At 41.4% G+C, this 12,152-nt stretch overlaps 1 protein-coding gene across 5 annotated transcripts in view; it reads right to left on the bottom strand.

Annotated features, from left to right (window-relative positions):
* map3k4 (mitogen-activated protein kinase kinase kinase 4) overlaps positions 1–12,152 on the bottom strand; it is a 186,410-nt gene that overhangs the window by 77,999 nt on the left and 96,259 nt on the right. For all 5 annotated transcript variants that reach the window (XR_005461426.1, XM_038803416.1, XM_038803411.1 and 2 more), the window contains exons 5-9: positions 10,833–10,988; positions 7,836–7,993; positions 3,428–3,544; positions 1,024–1,123; positions 847–930 (exon numbers count right to left, since the gene is read on the bottom strand). Coding sequence is in view for 4 of the 5 variants with exons in the window: in XM_038803416.1 (XP_038659344.1) it covers positions 847–930; positions 1,024–1,123; positions 3,428–3,544; positions 7,836–7,993; positions 10,833–10,988 (615 nt within the window). In the remaining variant the exon portion in view is untranslated. The remainder of the gene's footprint in view (positions 1–846; positions 931–1,023; positions 1,124–3,427; positions 3,545–7,835; positions 7,994–10,832; positions 10,989–12,152) is intronic.

The raw sequence follows: 12,152 nt of genomic DNA, 5'->3' as shown, positions 1-12,152 counted from the left end.
CACTCTGGGTAAAGAACCTACCTCTGACATCCCCCCTATATCTTCCACCTTTTCACCCACCTCCCACCAGAAATCAGCCTCTTCACCTGCCTCCTCCCCAGCAGCCAAACTCTTCGCCCCGCCTCCTCCCCAGCAGCCAACCTCTTTGCCCTGCCTCCTCACCAGCAGCCAGCCTCTTTGCCCTGCCTCCTCACCAGCAGCCAACCTCTTTGCCCTGCCTCCTCCCCAGCAGCCAACCTCTTTGCCCTGCCTCCTCCCCAGCAGCCAAACTCTTCACTCCACCTCCTCCCCAGCAGCCAGCCTCTTCACCTGTCTCCTCCCCACTGGCTGACCTCTTCACGCCGCCTCTTCCCCGGCAGCCGTTCTCCGCCCTGCTGCCAGCCTCTTCACCCCGCCTCCTCCCCAGCAGCCAACCTCTTCACCACCTCTCTTCCCTGGCAGGCATCCTCCGACCCACCTACCCCCTGCAGCCAACCTCTCCGCCCCACAGCCTCCCTGGCAGCCGGCCTCTTGGCATTTTCAAATCTATGGGCCATTGCTTGAACAAGCCTGAATTGCACAATTAAAATGTATGCAAGTAATGTCTTGAATTTATAACAAAAACATGCTTGGCTTCATCATAAACAAATGCTGAATAATCAACTACATCATTGGGTTGACAATACCAAACTCAGAAATCACCTAAATGATTTAATTATTAGCACCTCAGGTAATACAGGGAATAGGAAAAACCTTGCTGTCTAGCGATCACAACATACCAGCTTTATTGCACAGTCCAGGTATATAAATGCATGTCATAGTTTCAACATGAGAAATGATTGACAAAATTCAAAACAAAAACATTACCTTGACATGTTTTTTTGTTTTAAGAGCTTCCAAAATATCTGGAACTGGAGCTGACAAAGTAAATTCAGCTGCTATTTCAAGGTCCTAAATCAAAACAAAGAGTTTTACTTTTGGCCCGTTTTTGTTGAGAAAGTAATGTAACATTGCACATTATATTTACAAATAGTTACATATTACCTTTCTTAGCATTTTAGCAAATCCCAGGGCCTTGGACGCTCTCTCCCGAGCTTCATGAAAGAGCTCTTTTAATGCACGACTGGTCTCTATAACAGACCTCCTGAAGAAAACAATGTTAAATCAGAAATTCAACTTTTTGAGAACAGTAACACACAAGTCAGTGTGGAAAGGAAGGGGAAAATATCAATCTCTCAATAATAATCTTTTTATTGGCACAAGTAGGCTCACATTAACTCTGCAATGAAGTTACTGTGAAATTCCCCTAGTTACCACATTCTGCCGCCTGTTCGGGTACATGGAGGGAGAATTCAGAATGTCCAAAATACCTAACAGCACGTCTTTTGGGACTTGTGGGCGGAAACTGGAGCACCCAGAGGAAACCCACGCAGACAAACGGAGAACGTGCAGACTCCACACAGACTGTGACTCAGCAGGGAATCAAACCTGGGACCCTGGATCTGTGAAGCAACAGTGCTACCCACTGTGCTACCGTAGTTTCATAAGTTAAGGAAAAGGAAATAGTGATAAAATAACATCAGAATGTCCCAGAGCATTCAACATAATCTTTTGAAGTGCAGTCACTGTAGAATAACTGCTTTATATTTTCCAAAATGCATTTTTATACACAAACGTTCATACAGACTAATTTAATGATTCACCTTACAAAATGTAATCAACTTTTCTTCCCCCTGCACCCTACTTCCTGATCCCATATCCTAGCAAGGAGTTCTCTCTAGCTGTTTAAGAGAGACGATCATTTTTTCCCCAAGATCAGCTAGTACTCCTGAACTGAAATTCATATAGCTGGACTGAAACTCCAAAATGGCAATGCAGCTTTATTCTGTACAAACAACAGGCACATTTGCCAAACAATAGATGAAAAATTCACATCCCCAAAAATTGCATTACAGATGCCACGATAACCTATTAGGCTATTAAAACAAAAACACTTCATATGGGAGATTTTAAACTCAAAATGAGAGGAAAAAATAAAATGACTAAGACAAGATAGCATCTTGATTAGTGTGGTCTAATGGCAACAAAGAAGCCTAATCATTCTATAACCTGCATTTTAGACTTTATTCAGTATAAAATGGCTGGTAATTCTCATCCTTGTTTTTTTGTTTGGAGTTCTCAGTAGGTTGGGAAGGAATCTACTGTCGTTACCTTGTCTGGCCTTCAGGTGACTCCAGATCCACAGCAATGTGGTTGACTCGTAAACTGTCCTCTGAAATGGCCTAGCAAGCCATTCGGTTCAAGGGTAATTAGGAATGGGCAACATATGCTGGCCTAGCCAGTAACACCCACATCCCATGAATAAAACAAAATCAGTAGCAATTACATTTATTATGCCCATTTTACTCTTGCATCAAAAATGGTACTAATGCAGAGCAATCTGCCATTAGCTTCTTTTGCATAGATGAAAATTTTCCCAAGTGTTTTACCGCCAAGTACTTTGGAAACATAGTTGTGATGTAAAAAAAAAAAACTGCATTCCCACAGCAAGTTCCCAAACAGCAACTGGCAAGGACCAGTTAATCCTGACTGACCGTAAAATATTGGCCAGGACACTATCGAGTAACTCCCGTGCCCTTCCTTGGAAAGCGCCATGGGATCTTTTATGACCACTTGAGGGGGCAGCCGGGGCCTTGGATTTAACATCTCAACAATTGGTATTTATTTCTTATCGTGTTTATTGTTCATCCGGACAATCTCAATCACACGTTTCTTAATCACGTGAGAGTAGTGCAGGTGAGCCATAGTTGACACCTTGGAAAGTAGGAGAATAAATGAATCCTTCCAAATGATTCTTATAGGGCTTAGCCCAACTTCCCACCCTCCTCCCCAAATGAAATGTGATTATTTTAAAGACATTTCTTAACTTGGTGTCATCATGTACGATTTATTTTCTTATGTATAATGGGAGCTTTGGAAAAAAAAAACAGAAACAAAGTGTTCCAGGTACAAATGGATCATTTTCTGGCACTGCAGAAATCCCCAAAAGAGCAGAAATCTCTGGACCTGTAAAACCGTGTAGTGAACCTACTTTGTCACTAACACAATGCATTTGTGCACAAGTGTCCTAATTAAAATAAAACTACAGGCAAAACGCACTGTTCATATTCAGTTTACACAGTAGTTCCAATTAAAACAAACCCCACTCGAACTTGGGGTCAATTTATTTTAAACGGAATAACTCATCATTGGTGCATCTAACTTCAGATGAAAATGGCCACAAGAGCAAGCACAAAGTAGATTCTAATCAATTATACTATTATTAGTGCAGCAAGTCATGTTTTCATTCAATTTGCAACAGGCTCATGGTAATTCTTCTCAAATAACTTTAATTTTAAAAATATAAGTGTATTAATTGTTAAAAGGATTACGGCCATGTTTACAGTACCTGATTTCATCTGATGCAGTACTATCATCAGCGCTTGCCCAGAATTCATCACAACTTTCCTGAAGTCCAGAATCTAAGAACTCTCCAGTGGATTTTAGCAGCATTCCAGCTATATCGCTATTTGGGAAAATGCAAAATGACAAGTCTAAACTATACAGCACTTCCAAACTGCTAATTAGAACATGATGTATAGGATCATTCCTGAACAGAGTTGATAGCTCCTATTCCGCAGTGAACATCTGAAGTCTGCATAAAATATTAAATCAATCATTTGTAAAATGTACTTTGATGAAGGGAAATAATTACTTTGTGAAAAACATACAAGGTTTCTTTACAACCATATTAGTAAGTGACAGATTTTTATTTTTAAACGCTGAACACACTGTAATATCAGACCAGATTTCACAGATTGACAAAATTAATTCACCACAGAAAAATAAATCAACATTTCAAATGATGCATGTAAACTGCATCTGCAACCATGTTTGTAACAACAACATGGGCAAATTCTAGAATGTGTCATCCCATGTCGAAAAAGTTTGACTTCAAATCGGTCTGAACTGGAAGCCGGGCGGTGTGTGGTGGTGGTTTGGGGGGGGAGGGGCTTCCCCCAATAATCAGTACATTAACAGTCGCCATACTCCTAACACACAAGAAATTATTGAAGCAGGAGTGCACTGTAATGTAGCAAAGGCATCAAACAGATGGGTGGGGTGATGGAGAGAGCGAGAGCGAGATGCCCACTCCGCAAACTGAAGGAAGAGCTTACTCCACTGCTTGTATTCCTCACAAAACAAGAACAGATCACAAAACAAGAGCGAATATTAATGTTAGGCTGTTATGTCCCAGAGATAGAGATAAATAGTTTTTTGAAGAATAAAGGGATTAAGGGTTATGGTGTACGGGCCGGAAAGTGGAGCTGAGTCCACAAAAGATCAGTCATGGTCTCATTGAATGGTGGAGCAGGATCGAGGGGCCAGATGGTCTACTCCTGCTCCTAGTTCTTATGTTAGCAGTTCCCACACTGTGCGTTGCGACTGAATTGGGGTAACGGTGATAAAGAAATAACAAACAGGGGTCACAAGCTCCCCATTCTCCAAGACAGCTCCCCACACCACAGCAAGTTCCAGGAGGCATCTGACCCTGGTCCTGCCTCAGTTTCTCTGATAGAGTGAGTATGCGTGGCTCTGTGGGTGGGCTCGAGGTGATGCGGGAGAAAGAAAGGGCTGATTACAGACTGTGTATGGAGTAGAGGCTGATTACAATTTGTGTGGGGCAGTGGGCAGACAGACTGAATTTGAAGAATTAGAAAATTAGAAGTTTATTTGACTTTGTCTCAATTTAATTCAATGGCGTTAAGATCATATTTAAGAAACCCTGTTGTGATATTGCTATGGGTGAGCAATTCTGCAAATGTGATCAATTGAGTCTGCTGCATCCTGGCCAAGATCCATCAGCTAAAGCAGCTCAGATAAAGTAATGGATTGGTGAGTATACAAAATAATAACATCTTTAAAAACCAAAGCTTTCCATATTTATATTTACTGTATTATATTTTGATCTATTATACACAAACTTTAATGGTTATATAATGATTGTTGCTTTATTTGCTCTTTTGTTTCTCATAGGCTCTCGGGTCACTAAGTGTTAAACTGGGGTCACATTGGAAAATAGTTTGGAAGCACTGGTCTACGGTACGTCTCGTGGAGAAAATGGACAGATCAAATGGTTGCGACACACTAATAAAAGCATTTCACCACAGAGACGCTTGCACCATCTTCAAATATTGCAATGAATCCTAATTTTACCTACTGGTAAATGGCGCTACAGAGATAAGAAAGATACTTGATCAGTGCCAAATTGATTGATCTCTGCTATTTTGAGCTCTGGTAGTGGCATGTTTGGGTCAATGCCCTTGGGTTGAAGACATAGGGGAAAAGGGAGGGTGAAGGAGATTCAAAAATGCTTCATCACACAGCAGTTTGCTTGTTTTCTTGAGTTTACATAGAACGTGGAGACAACGCCATTGTATAGAGACCAGATTATCGCTGTGTCAGGCAAACCTAGAAGCCTTTTAAAAGAAAAGGTGGGGGTGGGGGAAGCATTAGTTGACAAGTCATCTGGTACATCTTAGTTTTCTAAATTTAGCCATTGGTGCTTTTTTCTTTAAGTTTTCCCAATTAAGGAGCAATTTAGAATGGCCAATCCACTTACCCTGCATCTTTGGGTTGTGGGGGTGAAGCCCACGTAGACATGGGGAGAATGTGCAAACTCCACACGGACAGGGACCCAGGGTCATGATCGAAACAGGGTCTTCGGCACAGTGAGGCAGCAGTGCTAACCACTGCACCGCTCTCCCATTAGCGTTTTCAATACACTCTCGTGTCTGTGAAATGGAATGGTTTGTTCTAACAATTCTGCCTATTGTGGATGAGTTTTAAAAAGGTTAGAACTACCTAACTCAGCAGGGGGCTCGATATACATTTTGAATGATACTTAAGAGTTTATTAGAGGATTATCTGTTTTTGATGTGGTTCATGAAACACATGTTTGATTTTTAAACAGATTGGCCACTTGAAAGGATTTGACTTTTTTTTTGAAGGAGGAGAGTTTGTTTTTTTCCTTATGGGGTGTTCAAATGGGATTATTTTTAGATTTAATTTTTTAAACAACCATTTCAAAGATAACCTGTGATCTGCCCACAGTGGATATTGGGTGAGTGGCTATGGAGGGTGCATGGAGGTGCTTGGTGATATGAAGGAGCATGGAAGATATGAGGGGCATGTTGGTGATGGTTTCTACTGTCACAATGGGTCTGTCTGGCCCCACCTACCTGGGATGGAAATATAGCAGGCAGGGGCCCTTCTAGAGGCATGTATGCTGGGTTGGGTAAGTTTCCTGGCTGAACTTTCCACCCACTCTGCAAAAAAATCTGGCCCTGTGAGAATCAAATTTCATGAATCGTGCACATACTCAGAACATTGGATTTAATAAGTTTGCTCAGTCTAATAAAAGAAATTGCACAAAATGGATTAAAACTTTGGCCCTAGAGATTGACAATGAGACTGCTCATATGAGATTTGATCACCTAAATTAGAAAAATTACATTCTATGGTTAACCATATTCCACTGTTGCATGTTAGAATTATGAACTTTATAAGATTATTGTTTTGTTGACTGTGCCTTTTAATTTAGGGTAAAATGAAGGGGTCATGTGACTTGATCTGAAGTCAACCTAATGTCAGGCCGAGGTGACATGGCCATTAAATATTGAATCGCAGCCCAGGTGTTTTGCTGAATGATGATGCATGGTGTTTACACTTGGAGACAATGGCACAGCAAATCTGTTTACAGTGGTTAGATTGCAGTCTCCAAGGTCCCAGGAATGTGTTGAAAATGCCAGCTTGTAAATAGTTGTGCTTTAAACTGTTCATTTACATTCAAAATGAGAGAAATGGGTTCTGAAGTATAGCGAAATCAGTATTTCCACATGGATACAAAGCGTACTTCAAGAGGGGACAGGGTTCTACGGTATACCCAATATATCTCTAAGACATTCATAGATTTAGGCAGTCGGTCAAGTTTCAGGGCGGAGGGAGCAGCGAGAGGCTGGAAATCTGTGGTTTACCATGCAGGAATGCAGGTGGGAGCTCACACTTGGATTGAAAGGCCAAATCCTCAGGATTTTAAACAAGCCTGGACGATTCACCTAGCTTGCGCCGGAGGGAAAATTTCAAGAAAAACACCTTCATGCGAAAGACAGGTCTGAAATTTAAAAAGTTACTAGGCTGGGAAAGGAAAAGAACAAAAACAAACCCTCAGGAACTAAAATTCACTTTGGGAAAAATCAAATGATTACTTTAGGGATGGTGCACATTATACCCATGAAGAGGGTTCCTCGGCTGTGTTAAAAGTGGAAGATTCTGCTCTGTAGTTCAACATACAAGTTGTCCATTGGGCAGCATGGTAGCATGGTGGTTAGCATAAATGCTTCACAGCTCCAGGGTCCCAGGTTCGATTCCCGGCTGGGTCACTGTCTGTGCGGAGTCTGCATGTCCTCCCCCTGTGTGCGTGGGTTTCCTCCGGGTGCTCCGGTTTCCTCCCACAGTCCAAAGGTGTGCAGGTTAGGTGGATTGGCCATGCTAAATTGCCCGTAGTGTCCTAAAAAAAGGTAATGTTAAGGGGAGGGGGGGGTTGTTGGGTTACGGGTATAGGGTCGATATGTGGGTTTCAGTAGGGTGATCATTGCTCGGCACAACATCGAGGGCCGAAGGGCCTGTTCTGTGCTGTACTGTTCTATGTTCTATGTTTAGTCAATAACATTCTAGTCAGTTTGTCATGTCATCCTTTCACCTGGGAGTTGGAATTTCATTGGCCTCTACAGGGATCATAACAACATAGACCCTACCAGAAGAGCTTTCCTGCTTGAGCTTCTCCTCCTCGGATGCAAGGGGTTATTTCTTTGGTAAAATTCCATTCTATTTCTAGAAGGTTCTTCAGACTGTGGGAGGCTTGAGGTAAATGCTGTAGCATCCGAATCCAGCTCCGCATGTAATCAAAATAAACCTATAATGCCAAAGGAAACATGTACATAAAAATTCTGAAAATAAAGCTGTAATGTGCAAACTTTCCAATGCATATTTTAACACTTTGCCACAGTGGTAGTCACTTCCAGCCCGCTTTTCCCAGCACTGGGCGTCTTTGCTGCGATAAATTGATAGGGTCACATAGCTACTAGCTCCGAGCTATCTTATGTGTACGTAGCTATCAAGAAATAAAACAGCTGAAAGGCCCTTGGGAGAATTGGAGAATTGCAAAACTACCAAAATCAAAGACGATAGAGGCCAAAAATGAATACGTCTGCACAAGTCTGGAGGTGGACTGGTGCCATGTTCAAATATTTTTGTTCAAACACAATTCCCACAATAATCCATGTCACAGAGGGTGTGGGGGGGGGGGGGGGGGGGGGGGGGGGGTTGGGGGAGGATAAGGCTGTTATGTTATCGCAAACAAAAACCCAGAACTTTCAGTAACATTGAGCTACATCGAGATATTAGGACATGCAACCACAAACTTGAATAAAGTGGGAGATAAAGGAGGGAGGAAGAAGGCTAGAGCTAGATCCCAGAGTCCAAACAAGTGCAAGTGTGGTTGCAAATCATGGAGTGATTAAAATCAAGGACACGCAAGGGGCCAGAGTTGGAGGAGCAGAGGTCTCGAAGGGTTGTAGAGCTGTAGATTACAAAGAGGGAGGAGATAATGGAGGGGAGATATTGTAGATCCATGAATAGCGACAGGTTAAAGTGGAGTCAAGTTAAAGTAGGGTGGAAGATGGGAGGTTAGCCATGAAAGCATTTTAATAGCCAAGCTTAGAGGTAACAAAGGCATGGGATGAAGGTTTTGGCAACAAATGGTCGCTGCTAAATGCATGGAAATAGTGAGTAGGTGATGGAACACATTTGGGGTCTGAAGCTTAATTTAAAGCCAAGAAAGATGCCAGGCTTATGCTAATGATGCACAATTGCTCTGAACATGTTGCGGTTCGAGATCAAGAGAAGAAACCTAATATTTTTTAAACCCAGTAGAGCTCTCAGGCGCCTTCAGAAAGCAAACTGTCATCCCGAGTTCAATCAGTCCATTGAGGGCAGCACAGCTGTGCAGTGATTAGCACTGCTGCCTCATGGTGCCGAGGAACCAGGTTCGATCCCGGCCCGTGTGAAGTTACATTCTCCCTGGGTCTCACTCCCCACAACCCAAAAAGATATGCAGGCTAGATGGATTGGCCACCCTAAATTGGAAAAAAATAATTAGTACTCTAAATTTTTCTTTAAATCATACCATGAAGATCCTAGTTTTTAAATTTGTGATCTATGCAACATTATTCAGGCAGGATAGATGTGAAGGTGCTATAAACTACCCCATCATTCCCATGAGTTGGGGGAGGATTAACTGGTTGATGAATAGAATCTGCTCCTAATTACTATTGACCCAGGCTGAAAAGACCTGAATGTCGAAAGCAGTTTAAACAAGAGTATACATATTGTGTGAGTCCAGTAAGGATGAAACAAAGGCAGGCAGCTGAGGGGACTCTTAACCCCAGTCACTACCTTCAGCAAAATTACAGCTTAGATACTGAATGAACATCTGAAACTGAATTATTCAGAACACAATTAGGGAAAGGGAAATCAACGGTGTACTCCAACTACAATGTTGCAGGCTGGAGTTCTCCACACAAGATCTGATAATTCAGGGTACTTGGCAAAGAATGTCACTCATGGGTAAATTGCAAATGTATTTCCTTTTAAAGTGTGGTTGTGTTCCATTTTAAGCAGCTAATATAACACATTCAAGAATTGGTGTTTCGCGGTTTGAGCATTTATGCAGAGCTGTAATGATTTTAACATATATTGGTCACAATGATGCGACAGAGTTATGCCATTTTTAACAATTTAGGCATTTATACGACTGTTATGGGCCAGGGTTTAGAGAACCCCAAAGTGTATCATGGAGTTCACCTGACCCACGACTTTTACTAGATCGTGGTATGGGGAGCACACGGCCCACTCTACAGGTGTGGTACAGCAGAAATGGAAAAGTATTTTTTAAAGAAAAACAATGTTTATTCTATAAACTCAAGTTAACCTTTTTAAAACATACTCTCACGTGACAATGACAAATAACTGGAACAACGTTTACATCAATCACCAGTGCAAAATTCATTCTATTCAGTCAAAGTTAGGCAGTTAGCTACATTAACTTTGCATTGCTGCCTCACAGCTCCAGGGTCCCGGGTGGCTGTGTGTGTGGAGTTTGCACTTTCTCCATGCGTCTGCGTGGGTTTCCTCCGGGTGCTCCGATTTTCTCCCACAGTCCAAAGATGTGCAGGTTAGGTGAATTGGCCATGCTAAGTTACCCCTTAGTGTCAAAAAAGGTTAGGTGGGGTTGCTGGATTACGGGGATAGGGTGGAATGCTCTTTCCAAGGGCCGGTGCAGACTCGATAGGCCAAATTGCCTCCTTCTGCACTGTAGGGATTCTATGAAAAAGTACATAGCTTAAAATAAAGTATAAAATTTGACAAACATTTTGAATGACATGACTGTGATCTTTTAAAAGCTTGATGGGAAGCAGCAGATTGACAGTAGGATGTGTGCAAAATCTTTTTAAAAAACAAGATTACAGTTTACAGAATATGTATTTCCAGCACTGATTACTCAAAAAAGAGTTAAATTGAAGCATCTTGTTTCCTAGTTGGTGCTACAGAATTCATTTTCAGACAATAATGAAATGCAGTTGTGAATGCTTTTGCCCAATATGGCGCATCGGCTGTAAATGCAAGAGAAAAGTCATGAACACTTGAGCTTCAATTTGTGATTCATAGAGAGTTTCATCCAATTATATACTCACAATTAACATTTTATGTAGATCTTCCTCAAATTCATCAATATTGTTGTTAACCTTTTGCTGTCTCTGGAATTCATCCACGATCCCATGCAGCATGAATTGATAATACTGCTTCATAAGTAGGCCACCCTTCAGTACTTCCTTGCACTCTCTAACCAACTGTAATAAAAATAACCATTATGTGCAATGTCTGGAAATATTTACAGATCAGGTCAAATACTAAAGAGTTATTTGGCAAGATTGACATGGAGGGGCACTTATTGCTTTACAATTTCCAATTGCGACTAAAAAACCAGTGCAAATATACCAATGAATTTTAGACATTATACAAGAATGTTTTAAACTCAGTAGCTCGGAATTAGCGGACTTCAGACAGGTTGATGGTAGGGCTCAATTGGTCTCATTTCCTGTGCAAAGCATGGGGAAATACAAATAAGGGCATCTATTCTTGATCACTAAAAATAACATTAACAGAGCAGGAATTTAAGTGATGTCAGTGTCAGGCTTGGTATCAAATCTCCCCCATGACTTAATATCCTGATGGCATTAACATGCAGAGTGGCAACACCCAAGGTACCGCAGGGCATATGGCATCCATGGAATGTTATCTCCACAAAAAGTCAATACCTACAAGAAAGGACAGGGATAGGAAAAAATAAAATTAGTGTGCATTACAAAGGTTAATAATGTGGGTCAGAGAAAGTCAATATTAAAACTATGCTGTATTCTAGATTATTGACAGCACGTAGGAGGCCTGTGATTGCAGTCTGAGAATTGACCACAAGTTAGGAAAAAAATATCCGTGCCGAGAAAAACGGGCTTCATTTCCAAAACTATTGAATTCTGATGTAACCTCAGGGCCCTTGTTGTTTGAAGTAGCTAATTCTCCTACTATAACTGAAAACAAGTGTTTCGAGCAACAGTATTTGTATCAAAACATGAGGAACGATGTGTTAATGACACAATGTTATAAATGCGTAAATCAGCCAAAATGTTCTGGGGGGGGACGAGATATTCTGGAGTTGCAAATCTCGACACGACACTGTGCAAAGCAAACAGCATTGCACCTTTTAAGCCTCCGCACTAATTTTACTACAATACCAAGCAGTCTCTTTGGCAAGAAAGGAAACAATTTAAACTTCTTAAAAATATAAATGGACTTGTCTTCCTTTTCTTTCCGATTTCTCTCTACTCTTAATCAATCTTTCTTTCTTCTCTCTATTTCTCTAATAGCTGATTTGATTCTTAACTCACCCACTCTAATAGCCATCAGCAATCGCCATTCCTATTTATCTTGCAACTTTAAAATCTCATTGAGGTATA

Source organism: Scyliorhinus canicula, chromosome 1 (genome assembly GCF_902713615.1).
Source record: "Scyliorhinus canicula chromosome 1, sScyCan1.1, whole genome shotgun sequence".
Taxonomy (NCBI): domain Eukaryota; kingdom Metazoa; phylum Chordata; class Chondrichthyes; order Carcharhiniformes; family Scyliorhinidae; genus Scyliorhinus; species Scyliorhinus canicula.
The sequence above is the reverse complement of the archived record's forward strand: the minus strand, read 5'-3'. Positions and strand labels throughout refer to the sequence as shown.